Source organism: Carettochelys insculpta, chromosome 3 (genome assembly GCF_033958435.1).
Source record: "Carettochelys insculpta isolate YL-2023 chromosome 3, ASM3395843v1, whole genome shotgun sequence".
NCBI classification, from domain to species: domain Eukaryota; kingdom Metazoa; phylum Chordata; order Testudines; family Carettochelyidae; genus Carettochelys; species Carettochelys insculpta.
The window spans coordinates 144904762-144931163 of NC_134139.1; the positions used below are offsets into that span (position 1 = coordinate 144904762).

General features: G+C 40.7%; 2 protein-coding genes across 9 annotated transcripts in view; one reads left to right on the forward strand and one right to left on the reverse strand.

The window, feature by feature from the left end:
- Positions 1-8841, reverse strand: part of DOP1A (DOP1 leucine zipper like protein A) — a 118740-nt gene extending 109899 nt beyond the window's left edge. For all 6 annotated transcript variants that reach the window (XR_012645089.1, XM_074990960.1, XM_074990959.1 and 3 more), the window contains exon 1: positions 8766-8841. The gene's annotated coding sequence lies outside the window, so the exon portion shown is untranslated. The remainder of the gene's footprint in view (positions 1-8765) is intronic.
- Positions 8842-13738: 4897 nt separating this feature from the next.
- UBE3D (ubiquitin protein ligase E3D) overlaps positions 13739-26402 on the forward strand; it is a 135435-nt gene continuing 122771 nt past the window's right edge. For all 3 annotated transcript variants that reach the window (XM_074990973.1, XM_074990972.1, XM_074990971.1), the window contains exons 1-4: positions 13739-13890; positions 15384-15580; positions 18254-18344; positions 25811-26042. In XM_074990973.1, coding sequence (XP_074847074.1) covers positions 13832-13890; positions 15384-15580; positions 18254-18344; positions 25811-26042 — 579 coding nt within the window. In that variant the 5' untranslated portion in view covers positions 13739-13831. The remainder of the gene's footprint in view (positions 13891-15383; positions 15581-18253; positions 18345-25810; positions 26043-26402) is intronic.

The following is a 26402-nucleotide window of genomic DNA, read 5'->3' on the forward strand; positions in this document are numbered from 1 at the left end:
GGAAAAACAAATCTAGGAGACAATTCACAACTTTAGACATTAAAAATAACAGGCTTAATAAAGATACTAGATGTATGTCTTTTTACAACAATCTGTAACCCAATATCCCCTTAGATGACACTGATGGGAATATGTCTTTCAGTCCCCCTTCCCCTCCCCCCCAAGATTTCTGCTTCACTTGCTAAAGAAGAGAAGGTGAACATAAAAATGTGTCAAAACCTACTTCCATTGAGCCCAATACTGTGTCTTCCAATGGTGGCCAATGCCAGGCACTTCAGAAGTCATGAACAAAACAGGTAAAGTGATCCATCCACTCTCATCCATTCCCAGATTCTAGGAAACAGAGTTTAGACACTATCCCTGACCATCTTGACTAATAGTAACTGATGGACTAGACCCCATGAACTTATTAATTTCTTTTTTAAATTCTGTTATTGTCTTGTCCTCCACATCTGCTGGCAAGCCATTCCATAGGTTGACTGTATGTTCTTTGAAGAAATACTTCCACTTGTTTGTTTTAAACCTGCAGCATATTTTCATTTGGTAACTCTAGTTCAGTGGTTCCCAACCTTTTCAGTAACATGGCACGCTTCCATGAGCCAAATTCCACAGCACACCCACTTTTTCAGCTGAATCCATTACTCATAAATGTCACATTTACTTACATTTACTGCGGTTATGGTTTTACTAAAGAGTTTTGCAACATAGTAGTGCATACAACAAGCGAAACAAAGATCAAATACATTAATGATTTAAATCCACCACAGCATACAGTGTCTTAAACAGTGAGCACAGACACATTTTCAAAATCTGCTCAATGCCATGCTAGGGATGTTGAGTAAATGAGTAATGCCTGAAAGCAGACTCCCTTCTCTGACAACCTGTTGGAGTTAGCATGTGGCATTTAAACTGCATCTCAGCTCCAACAGGTTCCTGCCCTCCTACCCCTTTGCCACAGAAAGAAGTGGGATGGGCTCCCCACCAGCTCGTTCAGGTCAGGAAGCAGCATTTGAGATACCTCCCAGCATAAACAGGGTACTGAGGGGTTGGTATTTCCCCTTACGGTGACTCTGCAAAGGGAGAGGGAGAGAAAATTGACAAAACCCATGCCAGCTGGGACTCAGGCAGACTTGCTTCTTCATCCCCAGCTGGTCTGCGGTCGTCAGTTCCCCCACTCCAACCCCCTACCCTGCATTGGCTCTGCAATGACCCACAGTGAAGGGAAATTGATAAAATTTTACAGCACACTTGGACAGTTCTCATGGTACACCAGTGTCCTGCAGCACATTGGTTGAAAACCACTGCTCCAGTTCTTGTCTTTACACTTCCTTACAAAGTTGCTTCACACCACAGCTTTACAGACCTCTATCATCATATCCCCCACTTAACTGCCTCTGTTCACAGGTGACAAAGTGTCAGACTTAACTAATCTCTCTCATATGGCAGCCATTACATACCCCTAACAGTTTTTGTTGCTCTTTCTGAATCTTTTTCAATTCTAAAGTGTCTTTTTTGAGATGAGAGGACCACATCTGCACACAGTATTCAAGATCTGAGCATACTATGGCTTTATACAGAGACAATATGATATTTGTCTTATTCTCTATTCCTTTCTTAATGATGCCCAACATTCAGTTTGCTCTTTTAACTTCCACTGCACATTGAGTGGATGTATTCAGAGAATTATCCACAACAGCTGGGAAGAGTCTTTTGTTCCTGTTTCCCAGGATCCATGTTCCAGCATGTTGACCCCAGTTGGCCAGATGTACAATTCTCTAGTATCTAAAGCAATGTAACCTGGAATTATATCCCTTATGGGATGGACTTTCAGAGATTTTCAAGAATCAGAATATAACATCACTGGCCTACATCAATAGCTGTAATGGATATACATAAAGTATCACTTTAACAATTTTTCTTTCTAACCCTGTTTCTTTCTTTTTTGTTAAGAAACCTTTAGATGTTTAGACCTGAAGCATTTGGGCAAGTGTGTTGTTTTTGGGTAAGATCCAAGTATATATTAACCAGGGACTGTGGCTGGAACCTTTGGGGCCCAGAAGAATTTGTATGGAGTTGGTAAAATAGGTTTTAAGAGCCACTCCACTGAGTTTGGGGGTTGTTTGTCTGGGTTGGTATAGCAGCTGGGAAGTCTGCGGGTTTGCTTTTGTGGCTTCTGGCTTTCCAGTGGGACTGACAGAGGTGCTTTTGTGGCTGATTGGATTTGCCTTAGAGGGACAGAAATCCCAGCCTGGGGCTGTAAGTAGCCTGATTTTAAGCAAAGGTACCCCAGATTGATTTCTCTATCTGTGCCCAGAAACCCCATCATATTATACAGCCACAGGAGTCACAGGTGCTGGATTCTCCCCCCGCCCACAGCTGAGCATAGCTGAACACCATTTTGTCCATTATATTTAGTAAGATCAGGGAGAGAACATGAATTTTTGTTTATTGCCTGTGACCTCACCATGACTTTTACTAAACATAACCATGACAAAATTTTACCTTCCAAACTTTAATACTGAAGCATACCAATGAGTTAATCTTATAGCTCAAGTATAGATAGTACTTCTGTTACTGGTCCTAAACTTATCACATGTATGTAGCATTGTCAGACATACCCTCCCTTTTTAAAATAGTTTTAAATATTCAAACTTCACTGCACATTCTACCAAATTAAAAATTCACACTCAAGAACAGTCTCATTGTATTTTACCTTTAAAATGAAATGGTCATGATTGGTCCAAAATTTGTTTCAACCCCATTTTTTTCAGGGATAGCCCTTGATATAGTGTATTGTACAGGTCGAACTTCTCTAGCCAGGCACTCTCTCCTCTGGCAACATCCATAATATGGCATGATTTTAGTTAGCTGGCTAACCTCTTATCATGGGTGTGGTTAAGCTGCCTATGGTCCCATGGTCCCATAAAGTTTGTTTACAACCACCAGTCCTTCCTCTCAGCATTCTGTGCTGTTATTTAGCAGTTATTTACTTCTAAATATCTTCTAAGAGTCCAGTAGGTAGTGAAAATATTGGTAATGCTACTAGACAACATTGACCTACTGTGGTCTGGCAAATTTTCTCATTTGGCACTGGTCAAGTCCTGAGGGTGCCAGACTAGAGATTCAACCTGTACCAATTTACTGCCAATGAAGTGGGGCTGAACATCAAAAACTGAACTATTCTCCAGCATTTATACTCTAGGGCTGTGTCTACACTAGCCAAAAACTTTGAAATGGCCATGCAAATGGCCATTTCGAAGTTTACTAATGAAGCACTGAAACACATATTCAGCACCTTATTAGAATGCGGGAGGCCGTGGTACTTCGAAATTAGCACGGCTCGCTGCCGCGCAGCTCATTCAGAAAGGGCTCCTTTTCGAAAGGACCCCAGCTACTTCCAAGTCCCCTTATTCCTGTCTGCTCATAGGAATAAGGGGACTTCAAAGTAGCCGGGGTCCTTTCGAAAAGGAGCCCCGTCTGGATGAGCCGCGTCACTTTTGAAGTGCCGCAGTCGCCCGCATGCTAATGAGGTGCTGAATATGTATTTCAGCACTTCATTAGTAAACTTCGAAATGGCCATTTCCATGGCCATTTCGAAGTTTTTGGCTAGTGTAGACGTAGCCTAGATGTCATTTGTGACACTGCACCTCCATATTCTTTATGCAAATATGCTTGTGAATATTTTTTTCTAACTTGAATATGCTTGATGCAAAATATTGCATGTAACCAATCATTTGAAAACTTATAATGCAGGGTTCAATCTTTCCAAGGCAGAGTGCTCAAATTTGACCTTTTGACCTCTATGTCCAGTCTGAGTGCCAATGATATTTTTAAAGTCATTACTAGTCCTATTAATAACAGCTTCATTAATAAAGATGCAGAACATTACTTTTGAGGTGTTCGTTGGTAGCATTAGTTGATCTTTTGTTCATCTACAGGTTGCAGCTTTTGAGCAAGCTCTTAGCTGCATGGGCAAGGAGTGGCAGGACTGAGCTCTGGCCTCGTGTGCTAATGACAATCAGCTCACATGCCATTCTTGGCACCCATGCCAGGGATTTCTGACCCCTGCTGTAATGTGTAGAATGTGTTTGGTGTATTTATGGGCATGTATCATTTGTGTGTTTGAAGTTAGAAATATGAAATATAAACCTGTTCACTGATCTAGACCTGCTAAGTGAGGGCCATTAGTGGTACTTCAGGAACATCATGGACTGGTATTTGAGACAATGATCTGTGATTAGTTTTGCTTCCCCTGTAAGCCTGGACTATGGTTGGTCCTACAATTACATGTGACCAGGCCACCTGACCCTGGAAACCATTTTGCATGCTTCCCTTTTCCACGCAAAGTGAGAAAAGTTTGTACTCAACACAAAGGATTCCCTCCTTGAGCAAAATCTATATCAAGGTATGAAACCAACCAATAGGGCTCCTTCAAGATACCAGCAGATCTCTTGGTTACCACCTAGGATGACTGCTGGAAATATCTTAGACTGAACAGAGGGAAGGATCAAACCCAAGGAAGGATGCTGTTAAGGTAAGAAATTGCATGTAACAAGTTTCTAGAATATCAATATAAGTGTGTTTTATTTTATTTTGCTTAATAACTTGCTTTGATTTGTCTGCTCTTACTTGAAATCCCATAAATCCTACATTTTATACTTAATAAAATAACTTGGGTTTACTAATAATTGTTACCTGTAGGTGACAACAGCTGTGCTTATCTCTCTTTCACTGATAAAGGTGACAAACAGCTTACAAACTCACTCTGTATAAACTTTATGCACAGTGAGACACACTACCCAACTCTGTATCAATACTAGGGAGAACAGAAGTTCTGGCTTAGCAGAACAGGGTGGTGGGCAGGTATGAGGACTCAGTGATAACAGGACAGTTTCAAGAGGATCTCTGTTATTGAACTGATCACACCATTAAAACAAGCCTGTGTGCTCTTCTAATAATCAGAAGAACCAAAAATATATTATCTTACATGGAAGCTCACTGAAGGCACATGTGTTTGAAATAAAAATATATTCCAAAATAATGAAGACTAAAGGACATTAGATATATTGTAACATACAAGATGTAGAAGAATGGCCCTTCCTTCTAACCATTATTTATAAGTTCCAGACTCCATGGTTGTAATAGACAAGAGTTCAGTGACACTAATAAACAACTAGTTAAACAATATCTAATTGAGCAGTCCAAGGCAGCTCATATGAAGATAAACAGGATAAATATTTTCAGCAAACAAACTTCTCTCTCCTAGATTCACAACACATTTTAATATTAAAGTAAAGCAAATGCCCATCAATTTACTAATTATTTTAAAAAAAAGCACATTTTTCACTCTCTTGGGCAAAATAAGTATCCATAGACTTCTCACTAACAGTGGGAAATCCAGAAGTCTCCAGGAGTTATCTTCCTAAATAAAAGAAAAAAATCATGACACTCAGGTGATGTTCAACTTTACCATCCCCTTTTTAAAAAGGGTTTTGCACAGCATTAGAAGCTACATTAAATGATATTACACACAAATAAAAATATGAAAATATTAGTCGTTCAATTGAAAACCTGATTCCAGTTCTGCACCGCTAAAATGAAGACAAGAATACTTCCTTTATCCCACCCTTTGTCTGTCTTCTTTACTTACTTAAGAGGGTATACTGTCTCTTAAACCATGCTGGCTTTAAGGATAGAAATTTTTCCTTGAGACCAATAAGATTCCTTCTGATCTTCACCATGTCACCTACCGACCTGTAGGCTGTTGATTTTTTTTTTTTAATTTTTATTTTTTGGTCTGGTCTGCTCAGGAATTTCTATAGCTTGCTTTGAATCAGCTTCTTCACTGGATCTGAAAACCAGCACCAGAAGATCTTTCATTTCCTTCTCTCTCATTCTCCCCCGCTCCCAAGTGTTTTCTTTTCTGACTTTATTCTAGTTACAAATTATCCCTTTGCTGGGTTTTCTGTATCTTTTGCTACTGTAGAATCTGCAACATCTATTTTACTAAAACCCAAACTACATGTTCAAATGTGTTATCTCAGATTTTACTATACACAAATATCATAGGATGTTTGTTTCTGGTCTTCTGCCCTTATTTGGAAATTCCCATCTGCTTTAAATAAGGATAATCTAAAACTAAATGGGGAGTATTTGCCTGAATCTGTATCTCCTTTCTACTGCATGTTTAAAAACAATATTTTTCCCCCATCTTTACCAGTTTGTGTGAATATTTTGTTTGAAACAGATGACTCCAGAGAATCTATATTCAACTCATCAGATTCAGAATTGAATTTTCTCCTTCTGATGGAATAATCATCAGAGGAAGAAGAATCAGCATATGATCCATCTATTTTGACAGTTTAGCAAGTCTCTCTTTTTTTCCCTAAGTTTCTCTTCACCACAATTCACAGAACTATTATCATCCTTGCTAAAATTATATTAATATTGTTTAAATTTCTTCTGACATCTTTCATTTGTAAAGGCATTTTCCAGTATTTCCTTAAAAGTACAATCCTCCACAACCTCCTAATTAAATCTCCAGTCTGCTAGCGTAATAATTGCACTGACAAATTCTAATACTGGTTGGACCTCTCTCATCTGGCATTCTCTCATCTGGCAACATCTGTGGTCCAGCATGATTTTAATTAAAGAGACAGCCACTTACTATGGGTGTGGCCAACTTGCTGGTGGTTCCATAAAGTGTGTTTACAGCCACCAGTCCTGGCTCTCAGTGTTCTGTTCTGTTATTTAGCTGTAATTTACCCCTAAATGTCTTCTAAGAGCCCAGTAAGCAGTGGAAGCGTTGTTAATGCTGCTAGACAATATTGACTTCCCATTGTTTGTCAAATTCTCTTGTTCAGCATTAGTCAGGTCCTGAAGATGCTGGACTAGACAGGTTCAATCTGTATTAAATATCCCTGTCTCCCTTCTCAAAGTTATCAATAGTCACTTCAATAATTCTGGAAGAACAAACATTACTTACATTCCTAATCCTGAAAAATATATTAATGTGTACAACACATCGCTTGCACTGATCCTTCATTGACAGAACTGCACCTAAAAACTCATCTATACCTTGTTCTGCGAAGCTGAAACAAAGCTCATCACCTAATACATTATTTTGTTAGTCTGTATTCTATCAAAACAAAAAAGCAGTCAAGTAGCACTTAAAAAACTGACACAACTTTCTGTCACTACTCAAAGTTCCCCAACTCTTTGATTAGGCACAAAGGATCTTACACAACTGTTCTTATGCAGAAGTTTCAACTGATTTTGCACTTCTGTCTTTGGGGAAACCTACAGACAGTGATTTGACAGCATTCTTAAAAAAACAGAACAAAGTTCTTAGGGTATGTCCTAACACCCCTGGCTGACCCATGTCCACTGACTCTGGCTCACAGGATCTTGGTTATAAAATTAGCATAGAGTAGTTTGGGCTCTGGAACCCTCCCACCTCATGGTATAAAGAGAGAGACCCACACAAGAAAAACAGCTCCATGAAAGAAAAAATGAAAGTTGACAGAGTGTGTTTGACAAATGCTATCATTACAACAGTCTCACAGTAGGTAAATTCTTCAAGACAAATTACGTTACAGGGTACAGTCTCACAGATGGTAAACTCTTCAAGGAAAATTACTCTCTTCTTTAATGTAGGTAAACGTGCTTTATGCATGCACCACTGGAACATTAATATGAAGCAAGTGACTCAACAACTAGAACTATACAAATACTGTTTCCTTCAGAATAAAGTTGAAATACTTAAATGAATAATGAATGAATGTGATGGTTTTGGAAGCACTTTAGCAAAGCCACTTTAGCATCCAGCTACAAATCTTAAATTTCAACAGCACACCAATACATAAAACCCTATATTGCTCCAAACATAACAGGAAAAACCTCAACAACCACCATCCACAAACATATCAGTACTTAACCAAAAATAAATAAATAAATAAATAAATAAAAATAAAAAGTGCTTTGGACTGTAGTTTCCAGCTCAGGACGCTTAAGTGTTCCTCTGGTGGGCATCCTACCCTCAACACAGTGCAACTGGCAAATCAAGCAACTAACAAAATAAGTACCTTAGTTGACCTCAGCAATTGCAATAGTGGGGGGGGGGCGGGGAGGTGGGAGAAACGCAGATAATTCACAAATCATACAAGGCTTCAGGGAGCCCCTCCAAAGATTATTCCATTATTTTGGATTTCTTCCCTTCTCCCATTTACTCTTAGATATCTACTCTGGTGATATCCAGGCAGCGGTGGAAACATAAAGGGACCCCCCATGACAGGGGAAGAGCAGTTGAAGGGGCCTGGTCGGGGTGTAGATTGCAGGGAGGAGGCCATGGCGCAAGGGAAAGGCGGCGACAGTGGGGCCCAGAGAGGGTCAGGATATAATGCAGAAGGGGGATGGGCAGCCAACGCGGAGGGAAGAGTCAGGGTGCGGAGCGGAGGGCGGCAGAGGGGCTCGGAGGAGCATCCGAGGACAGCAGGAAGGAACGGGAAATCACCCAGGTCAGGGAGGATTAGGGTGTGGAGACGGGAGAGGGGAGGCCCAAGGGACAGTAGCATAGGCCCTAGGACAATGTCTGGAGGTTCCCCCAGCCCACTCCGTAACCAGCGCCCTCTGGGCTGGCGGGAGCAGGGCCAGGGAGAGGCCGCCGGGGCCTCCAGCTCATACGCGCCCCGAGCCGGGAGCCGGCAAGCGAGAGTGGGGCGGGGTGCCAAAGGCCGGTATCGCGGCTGGGGCAGGGGGCTGGTTACCTGGGCGACGAGAGCCGGAAGAGCCGGATAGCGGAACACACCGGAGCGGTCACTGACAGCTCCCAGCATGCAGCGCAGCTTCCCGTTTCCTTTCCCCCTTCCGTTCGGTCCGCCTGCGCCACAGCGCCCCCTGCCGGGCTTCTGGCAGCGCAGCGCTCTGTTCCCTGGGGCGCGAGGCGAGCGCGCATGTGCGAGAGAACGTGTTACTGTGTGCGTAAGAGCGGTCTGCAGTGTGCCTTGTGTGTGGGCAGGATGGGTGCCTGTGCCGGGGAAGGATGTTTATATGTGCTCAGTGGTATAATGGGCTTTGGTTTGGGAAGAAGTGGGTCTGTCCCATGAAAGCTCATCACCTAATACATCCTTTTCTTAGTCTTTAAAGTGCTACAAGACAGTTTTTCCTTTTGTGGGTTCATGTATGGGACATCTGGCTATGCAGTGTTTGTAAGAAAATGAGTGATGTGTGTTTGTGTAGCCAGGTGTGTCCAAGCACGCATGTATGCATTTGTGTCTGTTTGTGTAGGGAGGTGTGTATATTTTTCTGGCATAAGGGACTGGCAACAGAGCATGGTTAGCTGGCAGAGGCACATCCACATGTCCTCTGTACTCCCAGCACCCCCTCTGCTGACAGTGAAATCTCATGCGGCTATTCTAGTTAGCCGTGTGAGTTTGCAAACACCATTTGCAATTTCTTGAACTGTCATTAGCATAGCACTGCCAGCAGCAGCGCTGTGCTGTCAGTATAGACATGGCCTAATAGTCCTACTTTCAAACAGCTACATGAATAACTAAATTAAGATACAGCAACGAAGGGACCTGTGGCACCTTATAGACTAACAGAAAAGTTTTGAGCATGAGCTTTCGTGAGCACAGACTCACTTCATCAGATGCTGGTCTTGGAAATCTGCAGGGCCAGGTATAAATAAGCCAGAGCAAGGGTGGGGATAACAAGGTTAGCTCAGTTGGCAAGGGTTAGGCTTACTACCAGCAGTTGATCTGGAGGTGTGAACACCAAGGGAGGGGAAACTGCTTTTGTATTTAGCCAGCCATTCGCAGTCTTTGTTTAAGCCTGAGCTGAGGGCGTCAAATTTGCAGATGAATTGTAGCTCAGAAATTTCTCTTTGGAGTCTGGTCCTGAAATTTCTTTGCTGTAGGATAGCTACTTTTAAGTCTGCTACTGTGTGGCCTGGGAGATTGAAGTGCTCTCCTACGGGTTTTTGTATATTGCCATTTCTGACATCTGATTTGTGTGCGTTTATTCTTTTACGTAGAGACTGTCCAGTTTGTCCGATATATATAGCAGAGGGGCATTGCTGGCACATGATGGCATAAATTATATTGGTAGATGTGCAGCTGAATGAACCCACGATGGTGTGGCTGATCTGGTTAGGTCCTGTAATGGTGTTGCTGGTGTAGATATGTGGGCAGAGCTGGCAACGAGGTTTGTTGCATGGATGGGTCCCTGAGTTAGAGTGACTGTGGTGCGGTGTATAGTTGCTGGTTAGGATTTGCTTCAGGTTGGCAGGTTGTCTGTGGGCAAGGGCTGGTCTGCCTCCCAAGGCCTGTGAAAGTGGGGGATCATTGTCCAGGATGGGTTGTAAATCCCTGATGATGCGCTGTAGAGGTTTTAGCTGAGGATTGTAGGTGATGGCTAGTGGTGTTCTGTTGGGTTCTCTCTTGGGCTTGTCCTGTAGTAAGAGGCTTCGTGGCACACGTCTGGCTCTGTTGATCTGTTTTTTCACTTCCTCAGGTGGGTATTGCAGTTTCAAGAATGCCTGGTAGAGATCCTGTAGGTGTTTGTCTCTGTCAGAGGGTTGGAGCAAATGCGGTTATATCTTGGTGCTTGGCTGTAGACAATGGATCGTGTGGTGTGTCTGGGATGGAAGCTGGAGGCATGAAGGTAGGCGTAGTGGTCAGTGGGTTTACAGTACAGGGTGGTATTGATGTGGCCATCGTGTATTAGCACTGTGGTGTCCAGGAAGTGGATCTCGTGTGTGGACTGTTCCAGGCTGAGTTTGATGTTGGGGTGAAAGTTGTTGAAGTCCCGGTGAAATTCCTCCAGAGTCTCCTTCCCATGGGTCCAGATGATGAAGATGTCATCAATGTAGCATAAGTAGAGACAGGGTGTTAGTGGACGATTCTCTGGTCTGGCAACATTAAGTGTGGCAGGCAGACCCACAGGCTGGGAGCAGAGCCACTGTTGGCCTGGGACGGGGACCTGCTGCTGGCCATGGGTTGGGGTGTGGGGGGCACACAGATCATAGATCAAACAGAATCCTTACACCAATACTGCTTTGTGCAAAACATTTATATAGATGGGTGACATGTACCAATCAGGTTTTGTACCTGTGAGACTTGGTTCTTGACAAATCATTAAGAAAATAACACAGAGGGTGAAAATCTGAGTTTCGCTTTTGGATTACCCTTTTCCCCCAAAGACAGTAAAACAGATTTTGAAATACTGTTTTATTAATTATATTCCCAGTAGCTGTCAACTCACCTGCATTTGAAATTAAATTTACTTTGACCTACTCATCCTTTTATTATTCATCCAGTTTGGATGCAGAGGCAGAGTGCCGGAGTTTATGTACAGTATATGGCACTAGTGAAGCAAATACAGAAATACAGTGTACATTCAGGCCCGTCCACGGGTGGAGAGCAAAACAGTCCTTTGCCCTGGGCCCTTTAAAGCATCGCCAGAGCGCTCGGTGGTGCACTCTCAGCAGTGCTGATGGCTGCCTAGGGGAAGCACAGCATTCTGGGGATGATGCTGAGGACTGCCTGGGGGAGGCTAGTCCCGGGGCCTGACAAATCTGTCAGCCTCTCTGTCTACATTTTAAATAAGATGTTGAAAAATTTGAGGGGATGTAGAAAACAGAGATAAAGTTAACTTGAGAACTAGAGGAAATGACTTACCATGAGACGCTTAAAGACCACAATATGTTTAGTTTATATAAAATAAGACTGAGATGTAACTTCATTGTGGTGTAGAAGTATCTTCATCAGAAAGCAATATCAGGCACCCAAGAGTGGAGAAAGGCATAGCAAAAACCAATGTTGATCTATTTCAGAAAGATATGCTTTAGCTAAACATAGGCTATTTAACAAGTCTTTGAGACCAATACATGGATGATAGGTGAAATGTAATGGCTTGTGCAACACAGAAAGTCTACTATTAGTCCTTTTTGGTCTTAGTCTCTTTAAAATTAGTGCTGTGGTTGAAATGGAGCACCCAGAGGACTACTGTTCCAATACTGCAGGTACTTGTATACATGAATAACCTTATAGGTGTGTAGTAACAGAGAGGGAGCCGTGCTAGTCTATATACTATCAAAACAAAAAGCAGTCAAGTAGCACTTTAGAGACTAGCAAAATAATTTATTAGGTGAGCTTTCATGGGACAGACCCACTTCTTCAGACCATAGCCAGACCAGAACAGACAATATTTAAGGCACAGAAAACCAAAAACAGCGATCAAGGAGGACAAATCAGAAAAAAATGATCAACATGAGCAAATTGGGGGCGGAGGGGTAGGTCAAGAATTAGATTAAGCCAAGTATGCAGAGGAGCCCCTACAGTGACTCAGAAAATTCCCATCCCGGTTCAAACTATGTGTTAATGTGCTGAATTTGAATATAAAAGCCAGCTCAAGCTGTTTCTCTTTGAATAGAGGTGCGAAAAATTTTTTTCAGTAACACACATACTCTTAAGTCATTAACAAAATGCCCCATACCATTAAAACGTTGACTAACTGGTTTGTGGATCTGGAGTGTTTTGATGTCTATTGTGTGCCCATTAAGTCTTTGTCTAAGGGAGTTAGAAGTCTGTCCAATATTGGCACAAAATAGACATCAAAACACTCATTTAAGCAGCAATTGATATTCATTGTTCATTTGCTATAGTAAGACAAAAATCAGTTGGAGAGCTAATTCTTAATCTTGGGTCCTGGCCTGCAAGTAACTCGAGGTGGAAGCATTTAAATCGTCCAGAGGTGCTCCACAGGAATGCAGAGCTCCATCCTCAGGGTCAGTTGTAAGATTGGGATTTAAATTCAGTTTTAAGTAATTAACAATTTATATTCAGATTGCCTTGCAGTTTAAATCGAGGAATGAATTATCAGATTCTTTTGTAGTTTCTGACTGCTATTAGACATTTCATACGAAGGTTGGCTGCATTTTGGAGATAATTCTTTCTAACTGTGTAAGGCCCCACTTCTGCAAACATTCAGGGTTCATGCACAACATTACATATATATACAAGCACTTATAAAATCCAGGCATTAGGCTAGGACTCTCCAGGAGCCAGTGCTTTAAGAAAATTCATGCAGGATAGGTCTATCAGTAGGCTTTAGCCTAGGAATGGGCAACAGTGGGAGGATCACTCCATGCTTACCTGTTCTTTTCATTGTCTCTGGGGTACTTGGGATTAGATGCCGGTTGCAAGTCAGGATACTGGGTTAAATGGCTCTTTGGTCTGACCTAGGATGGCCGTTCTTTAAAACATCACCTATGCAAAGTTTCCATAAAATAGTAAGCAGAGGGGGGAAAATATCCTTTCCTTCTTCACCCAATGTCCTTAAAAGCAACTTGGGATTCAATTGTGTTTATAAAACATTTCCCTGGCACTGCAAAAGTGATATGGACACCACAAGCACAAGTTCAATTCCTGTAAGCCCTTTCTTCCTAAGCAGGGTCATTAGGATACCGGGGTGAAGGAGCACCTAGCCGAGCAGTGGCTGTTCTGGGCTTGCAGCAGATGGCTCTCTGGCAGCACTCAGCTGACCCCAGGGAGGACGCTCTCTCATTGGGATGGGGCACTGGGAGGTTCTGATCTCCGCGCTGCCTGCAGGGCGGTCGCTGCACTTCCAGAGGGCGCTGTGCGAGGCGGGAGCGGCGGCGGCGAGCTCTGCTCTTGCCCTTTCGTCCAGGAAAGATGCTTCCTGGGCGGGGTTCCGACGCTCCCCGCGCCACGCGGGTTCCCCAGGCGGGCAGCTTGACTGGGAGCTGCCTGCGTGAGCTCCAGGGCCGTGCCATAAAGGGACCGGGCAGAGAGCTTCACGCGGCGCCCACATGGAGTCCGTTTTCTTGGAAATCCGGCGGAAGATGCAGAGCGGGCTGCTGATTATCCGGTATTGTGGGGGGCTCTGGCCGCTCCCCTCTAGCGGCGTGGGGCAGAGCCTCTTACCTGCTCACTAGTCGGGCCCGTTCCGTAGCTTCTGCTCGCGGGCTTTGGGGGGACAGGGTGTCTGCTAGCCTGGTTCTTGCAGCGGCTGGGGTTCTGGGGATTTTCGGGTGCATCCGCTTAGGTGACAAGAACCTGTTCCCAAACTCTTATTGGCTTTTTGGTGCACCCAGCGACCATTGTGTTGCTTGACTGGTGGTTACTTAAGCATAGACCTTCCTCTTTCCTCTTGTGCATGCACAGCTGGTATCCCAGCACCGAGTCGTCTCACAAAGTAGTAATACTTTCTCATCTTACTGTGGAGGTAATTTCTAGTCTTAAAAAACATTGCATGTCACCTGAAAAATATTTAACCAATGTCACTGTATTTGTTGAGGTATTTATCAGATTCCCTTTCATATATTCTTTGTTGCACAAAAAAAACTTGCTTGTAGGTCTTCTCCTCCTTCAACAAATACAGAAGTCATCAGTAACAATAACATATGTAAATTTGTCAAAATTCAGTATGTGGGCATTCTACATGATTTGTGACATTCAATACCTCGACTGTGGAAGTCGGCAAAATCTATTGCATATGTAATAATACTGTGTCAAACTACTTGCTATGGAAAAAGTAGGTCTTGTTAATTTCAAAGGCAGGACAAACCTATACTGAAAGTATTAAAAGTGACTTTTTTTCATTTGTGATTTTTGCAAAATACAATTTCTGCATTTGAACGTATTGGTTTATTTTAATTAACAAAGGACTATTTTTCTGCTTCCTTGTCAGTGTGATCTGGGAACATGCAACTGTTAACTTCAGGACCTGATCCATTACCTCTTAAAGTTTTAATCTATTCTGAGAGTTCAGTGGGAATTTTATGAGTGCAAGGAATTGAGGTTCATATTCTTTGGACACCCTGCTATCCATGTGCACTTTTGTGGGAATTTTGCTAGTGATTTTAAATGCGAACAAGGTTGGGCAATTTAGTTATAGACATAGTGGCCCCTGTCCTGCATTATCTTTTTCGTATGTAAACATCTTACTAGCTCTCATTTTTGTGTACTTTTGATCCTGATGTTTGACTGAAGTTTTTGACAAACAGTTGAAATGGTTTTCCTTCTATTTTGTTTCATGGTCTTAAGTTTAAAAAAAACAGTTACATTATTTTTATTTCCCATCAGTAACTTTTTGTGTACTAATTTGGGGACAAATATTTGTAGGTTGCAGAAAAGCATGCATTAATTTTGTTTTTAAGCCTTATGCATTTCTCAGTGTTGGACTCAACAAAAATTGCATCATCCACAGCCACAAAATTTAAGTAAATAAAGGTCAGAAGCATTTCAACTTTGAGAGAATTCTAGTTTGCTTATAAATTTTGACTTGTTTATATGACTTAACCCTCACTGTAAAGCTTTCTTTTTCTTTGAAACAAATATATATGTGTTTTAAATCCATAGTGAAACAAAAACAGGAAATTTGCCAGTGGATATTGCCGTGGCTCCACGATCATTAGAAATAAAAAGCTGTCAAGCCTGTAAAATAATCAGCATTCCTGCAGAGGTCAGGATTGTTCCTTCTTCGTGTCGAGGACTACAGTATATACCTGGAGATGGTTTACATGTGAGGCTGCAAGTTGAAGCAGATTCAAATACAAGTGAGCATGATCGGTTATTTTGTTTTCATTTGTTGTAGACTCTTTATGCTGAATTTGTTGAGAAGAATATCAAGGCCTTTGTTTTAGGAAACATAATTTGTGTTTAAAGAATCTGAGAATTTTTTTCCACTACATGGGAGAAGGAGGTGATAACGTTAACTGGGTTTCATGATATACAGTACTTCCTTCTTTTGTTTTTTATAGTTTTTAATTAACATTAAATAGGAATTGACTCCCCCAGAACTCTGCTTGATTAACACAAAATCCTGCTCCAAATTTTCAAAGACAAAAATACAGAATAGAGTAACAAAAAAGTGAATAAAAAACGAAGATCTACAGTTGTGGGTAAAACCTTGTTTTGCAATGTTCACTCTTAATTCACCATCTGATTGTGAATTTCAGGCTATGAGTGGGAGCAAAAAAGAGAGCAAGAAAGTGCAAAATCTAATTCATGCCAGCCTGAGATGTCACTAATCACTTTTTTGTTAAAATCACTGTCTTATATTGCTGTCCCATATGTCATTACAGTGGATGGCCATATTCAATGTTTCAGTAATTAAATAACACTATTTAAAATAATGAAACTAACTATACAGCACTTTCAAAATGGTAAAGCAGATCCATACATTTTGTTTTCTAACCAGCTGGATGCTAATTTCTTAGTTACAAGTGTTATAATGGTGAGGTATGACAAATTGGTCTTTTTCCTTCTATTTCATATATTGTATCTGATAGCTAAAATGAAACACACAGGCATATTTCACAGGACGTATAATGGGAAGACACATCTCACACTGAATTCAGGATCATATCAGTCTTATTTTTTTAAATTAAAAACAAATGCTACTACTAATAGTAGCATCCGCTGCATATATGGTGGTTATAAGACTGGACGCTTTTATACAGGTAAAAAAATGGAGTTCTGTGCCTATGCAGCACTTCAGAGTTGCTGTGGTGGAGAATTAGCTTAATGAAGTGTTAAACCTCGAAGTTCCATCTCGCTAACCCGCCAGTACTTGGAAGTGCCTGGACAACTTCAGAGTCCCTTTACTCCTCAAAATTTTGCCCAGGCACTTTGAAATACTGGCGGCTTAATTGTGTTTGCATGGGAGCTGGCACGTCAAAGTTTAACACTTCAGGGTTGCTGCAGGGGAGAATTAGCTTAAGGAATTGCTGCATATGCAGTGCAGCACTTCGTTAATAATCTCCCAACACCTTACTTTAGTGTAGACAAGCCCTTTGTACATCTGTTTTAACAATGGGGTTAGATAAAAATATTGTAATTTATTAATAGGAGTAACTTAATGTGATGCAGAAGTAAACATGAACCAAAGTTTCAACCTGAAGTTGCACTGATGGAAAAATCTGAGACTTGCATTTATATGGATAAGCTGGCTGAATAGAAACACACCCACACAATCAAGTATTTTTAAATATTTGTATTACAATGCACAGATACTCAGTTTGCATGTAAGACTTTAGGCCATGTTTACACGAGAAGCATCTGTCGACAGAAGTGTCTACATAGTATTTCTGTCAACAGTACTTTGTCCAGAGATTGTTATGCCTCGTTTTTGAGATACAATATGGTCAAGGCAAATGCAGAGTTCTGTCGAGACTCTGTCAACAGAATGCTTTGTGTGTAGACACTCCCTGAGTTAAGTTGACAGAGGGCCCCTTCTGTCAACAAAACTCTCTAATGTAGACCCAGACACAATGTATTTATAATGCTGAGTTTTCAAAAGTTAAAAATTTCCAGTTGTATCCATCAAACTGTATAAAATTCCAAAATTTTGTACACATACCAAAATTACTGTGCATAGGCATATATACTATTTGATTGTGTGTGTGTGCATGTAATGCCCCTGACTGACACCCATGCAGGTTTCAAATTTTTAACTATGGCCTTTTTAATTAGGTCTTCATTTATGTAAAATGTGGCATATGCAGTATGCGTTAGATGAGTTCAAATTAATCTCTTCACCATGGTACCCTTGTAGTTTTATTTTGATTACATTTAGTTCTCTGTTATAACTGGAAAAAAGTGTTGTCTGAACTGGCTTTAGTGTGTTTTCATTTTGCTGGCCAGCAGAGGGTATTCTTATACTGGAGACAGTCGTCCTTTGAGAGAGAGAGAGAGAGAGAGAGAGAGCGTGTATATATGTACACGTATATATGCACGTGTACATTCTAAAATGTCATCCAGGTGATATAGTTCTTTTGAACTACCTATGTGGTAAGTTAAGGGAGGCACAGTCACATGGCAGAATCAGAGATCTGCAGAGCTAACGTTAATAGGCTTATGATTTAATTTTATAGAAGTGTAACTTTAAAAGGATTCTCCTTACCCTGATAAAACTTCAGTCGTAACATGAAGCTTGAAACACAAGTGAAATGTGTCCATTCAAGTACACACATATACATTATAGTAAGTGCTGTGACTGTAGGTTGTGTTTTCCTTCAGCTCTGTTTGCCTGTTCTCTTGTGAGCAAGCAGAATGTTTAAGTGTACAAAGAATATGGTGTGTGGAATAATCAGTATTTTTCTTCTTTCTTGTAGTTCGAATCTCCGCTTTCTGGAGCTAATGAGTAGACCCCTATGTTTATGATGTGCAAAGTTATGGAGATTGAACGGGAAGCTGATGTTTATTATGTCCTCTTTTAATATTTGTAGAATTAATTTCAACTTTGAGTGAAAGTCCAAAGTCACAGAAGAGTTGCATCTGTTACTGTCAATCTTGTGGTGAAATCATAATAAAAGAACGGTAAGCAGTACAGTTTTATATGCTTTGTATTAATAAAATGCTGCATGGCATAAGAGATGACCATATTGGGTGAGACCAAAGGTCCACCCAGGCCAGTATTCTGTTTTCCAAGAGAGGCCAATACCAAGTTCTTTAGAAGGAATAAACAGCACATAATTACAAAGTGATCCATTCCATTATCAATTCCCAGTTTTTGGCAACAGAGGCCAGGGATACCATCATTGCCCATTAATGCTAATAGTCCCTGATGAGCTTAGTCCCTATGAATTTATCTAGTTCTTTTTTGAATCCTGTTATAGTATTGGCCTTCATGACATCCTCTGGCGCACTAATTTCATTTGATTTCCTCTAGTTTTTGTGCTATGAAAAGAATTAATAGCCCTCTCTTGTTTACTTTCACCACACCGGTCATGATTTTATAGACATCTGTCATATCCTCCTCTTAGTTGTCTCTTCCTTCAGGTTGCAAAGGCCTAGTTTTATTAATCTTTCCTCATATGGAGATGCCTTCCTTCTATGAATTCATACTCCTACTAATCATTTGTGTTGTCTTTTCTGTACCGTTTCTAATTCTAGGTTTGTCTGGTTTTTTGTTTTTGTTTTAAATGAGCAACCACATCTGTGCAGTAGCTAAGATGTGACATACCATGGGTTGATATAGCAGCAATATGATATACTCTACTTTCTTATCTATCCCTGTCCTAATGTTTCTCAACATTTTATTATCAACTGTTGTTATATGTTACTCAAATACTAAGAGGGATAGGTTAGAAGTTATATTTTTAAAAGCATTTTCACCTGTTATCTATGTAAACCATAGATAGCTAAAAGTTACATTATCGGAAACAGATTTTATTATTTATATCATTTGGCATGCCAGTCTACTTAGAAAGTAATGTGTTTCTGTAGTTAGGACAGTGGACTGAAATTTTGGGGATCTCAGCTCTTTCTGGGGGTCTGCACTGTATCAGGCAATTTAATTTCATCTGTTTGTGCCTCTTTTGCCCCATCTGTGGAATGAGTATGATGCCTCTTACCTTCTTCAGTGTTTTGAGGTATAGGGCTTTTCATCCATAGATAAAAGATAAGTATATTTAGAGAAAAGGAAACTGGCCTGTATCTCCTATACTAATAAAGCACTTCAGTATTTTGTATTGCAAATTCTTCAGAGAAAAGCTTTAAGTCAAAGAGATTGTTTAAGAAATATAAACAGTTATGAGTGTAAACTTGCACATATATTTGTGTCCTTCTGCATTTCAGGAATCCTGGTTGATTTTGCTCATGCTGTCCGTTAAATTCTCCTTTGTCAACAACTTATACTTAAAGTGTGAGCAACCAGAATATGTGTTGGTGGAAAGCTTTTTTTTTTTTTTTGACTCCAGGGAAAGGGTAAAGTTAGCTTATGCTTTGAAAGATATGGGGTCATAACGAAACATAATTTTTCTGACGAGATTTTCTGTAGTTCTTAGTGTGCTTCTGTGGAACTCATTGTGCTGAGCACCCTGTACTTGATGAAGCTTGTCATATTGAGGATTAGCCTGCAACAGTAACATTTGTAGGTGATAGGACACTCTCCCATTCCCAAGATTTCAAAACCTCAGATTCAAACGTCTCCTAACTTGGGAGAGCTCGTATCTGGCGTTGAACTTTTTTTACTGGACTCTACTAAATGGGCCAAATCAACTTATCAGACTTGAGCAGCCCATAACCTTCTGAAGTGTGTCTGCCTTATCTCTCTGTCTTAGAAAGTTGACAGAGACATGTGAACTTTAGTGCAGAGTTGCTGGGTTGTCTAGCTGTTGTAATGAGCCATTCAGCTGAACATGTGCACATTCTAACAGATACATTTGCAGTCTCTTATGGTATGTGTCACTTCTAATATTCAAATTGTCAATTCAAATGTAATCCATTTCTATTATCTTGCCATCCAGCTGCGCTGATTTATGACTTACTTGAGTGTTCCCAAATGGTGAGTTTTGTGGCTTTTCCTTATGCAGTATTTTAGTGGCTAATTTGTGTTTTATTTTTATATATTAAAAGGATGACAAGAGCTTGTCAAATTCTTGTCAGTAGCATTTATTATATTTGCAGTGGAAAGCTGTCCCAGGCATTTCCATCTCCAAATAAACTTTATTTCAAATTTTAATTTGTTTATTGTATGCATATGAATGGGTCCTGCACTCTTCTCCACACCTGAGTGCACACAAGATCAAAGTAGAATTAAAATATCAAGAGTGTGAGGTTCTCCATCATGCTTTTCTCTTTTCAGGGATCCTGTGGAAGCTCCTAGGTGCTTGGTTGGGTTACACTGGAAGGGCGTGGCAAGATGGAGCTGGATAGCTGCCACTCTGTCTGGCATTTGCCCTTCCTCATTTCCAAGCTGAAGTCAGTATTGTAGTGAACGGTGTTAGGGTTCAAGTCTCTCCGTCTGCGTCTACACTACAGTGATTTTTTTTTTTTTTTTGAAAGATGGTCTTCCAGAAGGTCGTCTTTAGAAAGAGTGCATCCATACACAAAAAAAGCAGATGAAAAGATCGATCTGCTCTTTTGATAGAGGGCTTCCACACAGCCCCCTGCTCTTTCAAAATAATGGGCTAGGAATCGGGAAAAATCCCAGCACCATGAGGGCTGCTCTTTCCATAAAAGGGCCTGCAGAGCATCTACATGCACTCTTTTCCGAAAGATTCTTTCAGAAGAAGGTGTTCTTCTTGGTCCGGGAGCGGAACAAGGCTTCCAGAAGAAGTGCTGCATTTTTTGAAAGGAATTAGAGGGCATTTTGTGTGTAGACGTTCCATGTGTTCTTTTGGAAAAGGCCCTGCTTTTTTGAAAGAACTTGCCAATGTAGATACGGCTTCTGACTTTGGCCTCGAAAGAAGGAAGGGCATTGAGGAGATGTGTGACTGAAGGCTTGTGATACCTAAGTGTTTGTGGAGGAGGAAGAAGGCAGCAGAGATGTGTGGATGGCAGGTCTTTGCAGATGATCCGTCAGGTTAGAGCCTCATTCTTTCCATGAGTCTCACATCTCTCCAGAGAGGAAGAATCATGTCCTCTGCCCCTTCTGTACTATCCAATGGAGGGAAGATTGCCAGGACGCTTCTTTTCTTTTCTACAGATAATATTGTAGAGTAGCTTTCAGAGAGCAGAGCAGAATGTAATTGAAATTAGTTTTCATTAATTATATTTGAAGGAACTTGTCCTTTCCATTAGGCCCAAAAATAACTTTTGCTATACATGTGCTTTATATAGCCATTGAAAAATCTAATACAGAATAGTGTTTAATTATTGCATTACATCTACTGTTATGACTGAATTCCCAAGATTTATGCAGAGCAAATATCTGACTACTTAATTTGGTAAAAAAAAAAGGGTATATTCTAAATTCAGTGAGGATTTTTTTGTAGAAGGGAGGGTATGCTACATATTTGAAAGGCAACCAATTGTAAATTTATAATGCAAATCCATTTTCAGTAGAGAGGATTATAATGTATACTTTCTAAAAAATAATGTTGCACAACAATTTGGGGGTTATTTATATAAATTAAGAGAGAAAAGAACACCTGAGTTTTCTTCCAGTATAGAACTCTGTGTGGGAAGAGCCTTACAATAGCATGGTGTCTCATTGAGAGACTTGACCCCTGGTAAACCCATAGGCTGTGTCTACACTTGCATCCCTCTTTCGAAAGAGCTATGCAAATGAGGTATACATTTGCATATTTGACACCTCATTTGCCTATTCTAATTTCAAAAGAGCTTCTTTCTAAAGAAAGCCAGTGTCGATGCTGATCTTTCGAAAGTAAACCCCATCTTCAAAACAACCCTTCTTCCCATTAAATAAAGGGAAGAAGGATTCTTTCGAACATGGGTTTACTTTCTAAAGAGCAGCACCTACACTGGCTTTCTTCTTTCGAAAGAAGCTCTTTTGAAATTAGAATAGGCAAATGAGGTGCCAAACATGCAAATTTATACCTCATTTGCATTTTTAATTTACCTAATTTGCATGCCTCTTTCAAAAGAGGAATGCAAGCGTAGATGCACCCATATTGTTGTATTAGATGGGCTTGAGTTAATCATTCCTCAATCAATTCAAAGTCTTCTAAAAGTGAAGTAGTACTGTATTATTTTAATATAATTTATCCAGTTCTAGAGACACATAAGAGCCCAGATCCTGGCTTCCCATTCGCAAGTGAATGAGGCCCCAAAGAAAATAGGAAAGCTGTATTTCTGCATAGGCTGGTCAAGGTAGGGGAATAGATAGTCTGTTTAGGAGGGCTGTGGGGTGTTGTGGTGGAGGTATAGATCTCTGTGTGGGTTAGCAAGGTAGGAGCTCTGGACTGCAGTGACAGATCAGACAGTGAGTGAGAGGTGCCAGTGTACTGCAAGCTTTGCTGTTTTATGTTACTTAATGCGTGAAGAAATATAGTTGTTAAATACAACTCTCTCCCTATGCTGTAAAGCAAAGGACACTATGTAGGAACAGTAGTTGATGGATTTGAGAGCAATAAGGAAGATTGGATTGGGTATTTAACAAGCCCAAGATTAATGGTCAGTTGACTGGGCAAATATTAGTTGACTGTTGTCAGATAATGTCAAAAGTGATCAAATAATTTAAGTATCAGAGAGGTAGCCGTGTTAGTCTGTATCTGCAAAAATGAGAAGTCTTATGGCACCTTCTGTTAGTCTATAAGGTGTCAGAGGATTTCTTGTTGGTTTTATAAATATTTTAAATAACTAATTTATTAAAACAGTAACAGAGGTGGTCTCCAGTAGGCTCTTCCTGAGAGAGGTACTTGTGCATGGCTTTAAAAAAAAAAAAAAGTTACTTAACAAAAGTTATTTTAACTCAGAAAAAACGCTGAACACAATACAATGAAGTTCTGAAAAAATGAAGGTATAATGCAATCAAAAAGATGCTGTCTGCATTCACGCATTGTTGCTGGAATACTTGACAATATTAGACTGAGGTCAAATAATAGTCCAGCCAACTGACTGGCTTGCCAAGTCTTGTCATAAGTACACTACAAAGTTTGTAAGGATGGCTGAGTCACCATGGCCATGTCTACACTAGCCAAAAACTTCGAAATGGCCATGTAAATGGCCATTTTGAAGCCTACTAATGAAGCGCTGAAATACATATTCAGCGCCTCATTAGAATGTGGGCAGCTGCCGCACTTCGACATTGACGCAGCTCGCCGCTGCGCGGCTCATCCAGATGGGGCTCCTTTTCGAAAGGACCCCGGCTACTTCGAAGTCCCCTTATTCCTATGAGCAGATGGGAATGCATGGCCATTTCAAAGTTTTTGGCTGGCGTAGACGTAGCACACCAGTATTAAGGTTAGGAGCAATGTGAAGGGACCATGGAACTGTCTCGAACAGAAATTCTTCTTACGTTTGGCTGCAGTGGATGCAGACAGAGTGGGTGATGCTGAGGAAGTGACCTTATATAATTGTAGCTGGTTCAGGGTCCTAGAGATTTTTAATATACTTCAGCTCTCCTCTGCAGACAATATTGATTTTGATAAGCTGCTAACACGATTTGAAATTTATTGTTATCTGGGAAGATGGAAACCTGTGAGCTATTTCATTTCTACAAGAGATTACAAATGACACAAGGAAGTACCCAGGAAAGTATTGGCCTCTTAAGTGACTTCCTATAACGAGAGACATGGTAGTGGTGGACTGCAGCGATGGAAAAATATGTGAGCATCTGATCAGGGATTGTGAGTTAACTTTGGAAAAGTCCATACAAATTTGCAAAATGATAAACAGGAAGAATTGCAAGTGCAGGCTTGAAGGAAGGAGATAAATTGTTTATAGGAGGCAGGAGAATGAGATGGACGTGAGAGTAAAACATGCAAGGAAGCTCAAAGAATGGTCTCAGTCTTGCAACAAATAACCTAGGGAATGTCACAGGAGGGTGGAAAGGTCAGTGCATTGTTTGCTATTTTGGCAGGAGTGTAGAATTTGCTGCAAGTACAACTGTTTTGCTAGAAAATGCAAACAAAACTGAAGGCTGTGTCTACACTACAGAGTTTTGTCCAACAAAACTTGGGGAGCAGCTACATGCAAAAGGCATTGTGTTGAAATTGTTGAGCACTTTCCCCGACTGTTATTCCTATCTGCATTGAGGAATAACAGTTCTGTAAATAGAATTATGTTAACAAAAGTGCAGTGTAGACACTCTGGGACCCTTTTGTCAACAGACAGGGGTTCTGGTTCAGTGGGCAGCCCTGTTTGCAGAGCTTCCAGTCAGCCATTCTGTCATGAGGGGCTGGGCATTCTGGCTGTTCTCTGTCGACAGAGTGGATTGCTCTTTCCATCTGTTTTGATGTGTAGATGCAATGTGTCAAGAGAAGTTTTGCTGGTAGATCTCTTCTGACAGTGACTTCTGTTGACAGATTGCTGTAGTGTAGATGTAACCTACAAATAAAGGAATCCACTGATAGATCTGTCCCCTTAAGAAGCACAACACGTGGGGGGGACTGGAGGCTGGAGAATTTTGGTCAGGCTTTGGAGTTTGTGGATCATATCATATAACATTATTTTGTTTTTAAGAACCCTTTTTCTGCATGCGTGTTTCTATTATATTAGTTTAAAGAGCAACTCTTGTATTTCAATATTTGACTTATTAAAGTAGGCACACAAGCATGCAGACGAAGAATAGGAGAGGTGTTAAAAACGAAGTTTTGCTTTTCATAGGCCAGGTATTCAAAGCAGAAACTGTGTGCAGGAAAGTAGTGTGCAGGTGTATCAGCTAAATAGAATTGTTCATATACACCAGTGTGTGTGTTCTGACTTTGAAGTGTATAGTATATATAGTAAGGTATCTCAAAGGATGTGACTTGTGCAAATTTAATATGAATCTAACCTCAGGTTGCATTATGCAGTGCAAGCAAAAGCACTGTAGTATTTTTTTTATTTTGTTTGTTTTGCTTCAAAGTCTGATTACCTCCCTGTGAGCATGGAGGGGCTTTGAAATGCATAACTGTCCTTAATGTGTACTTCAGAGAGGCCTCTATTGATGTTACATATATGTCTGGTGTAAAAGATGAGGATTTTTTTTTTCTTTAAAAAATGCACATTGTTTTTCACTACCATGAGGATGTATTTTTTTCACTTTACTAGTTGTCAGTGCCAGGTTCTGCAGCATAATTGCTGGAGATCAGGCTCACCCTGATTCTTTTCTCCTGTTGGGCATAGTTGAGGACTCACCTGTTTTATATAGGCATTTCCCAAATCTTGTCATGATCTACCACCATTGCCTTCCCAGAATTCATCCAATGGGCTTTACATCTATAAGCATGTGCCTTTCACTGAAGGAAGGGAAAGCAGCTCTTTGTTTTAGGGGCAATCACATGTTTGGTAGTCTTTTGTTTGTTTTTTGCATTGTGTCCAGACCCACTGAAGATAGGTGCCTTAGAAAAGTTTGTAATAGATTGAAATATCTTGCTTTTTTTCCCCTCTATCAGGACATTTCTCAGAGTTCTTCCTCTACCAAGTGAAAACTGGAGTGCTTTGGTTGAGGAGTGGTGCTGCCACCCAAGTCCCTTTGCCAACAGTGCTCTTCACCCTAAGGAGAATGACTGTTTTCTTGGAGACACTTACTTTCTGGTGAATTCAGGAAGTGAGTCACATGTGCCCGGAATTGGAATAGACCGGTCAAAGACTGAACGTTCTGTTTCTGAGGAGGACTCTTCCTTGGTAAAGTATTTTGTGTTAGTAACTTCAAGTTGTGACTTGTATTATTTATTTTTAGTTTGGGGAGTGGACCTTTCAATGAAGCATTTATGATGATGATTAGGGCAAGTAGAATTGTTGACATCTGTTGTCTAAGAGCCAGACTAAATTGTAGATTGCTGTTTGTATTTTTAGAACAATTGCTCCTGGTCTTAATGTCACCCATGTAGACAAGAAATGATTCTGAAACATCTTCCTTAGAATCATTGGACAAATAGTATTCAGAAAACTTAGAAGACCAAGTAAAGCAAAATGGGATTTCATCTTGTCAGACAGGGAAGAAGTAAAATCATTGGCTCATCCTTGATTTGGCTGAAATGTAAA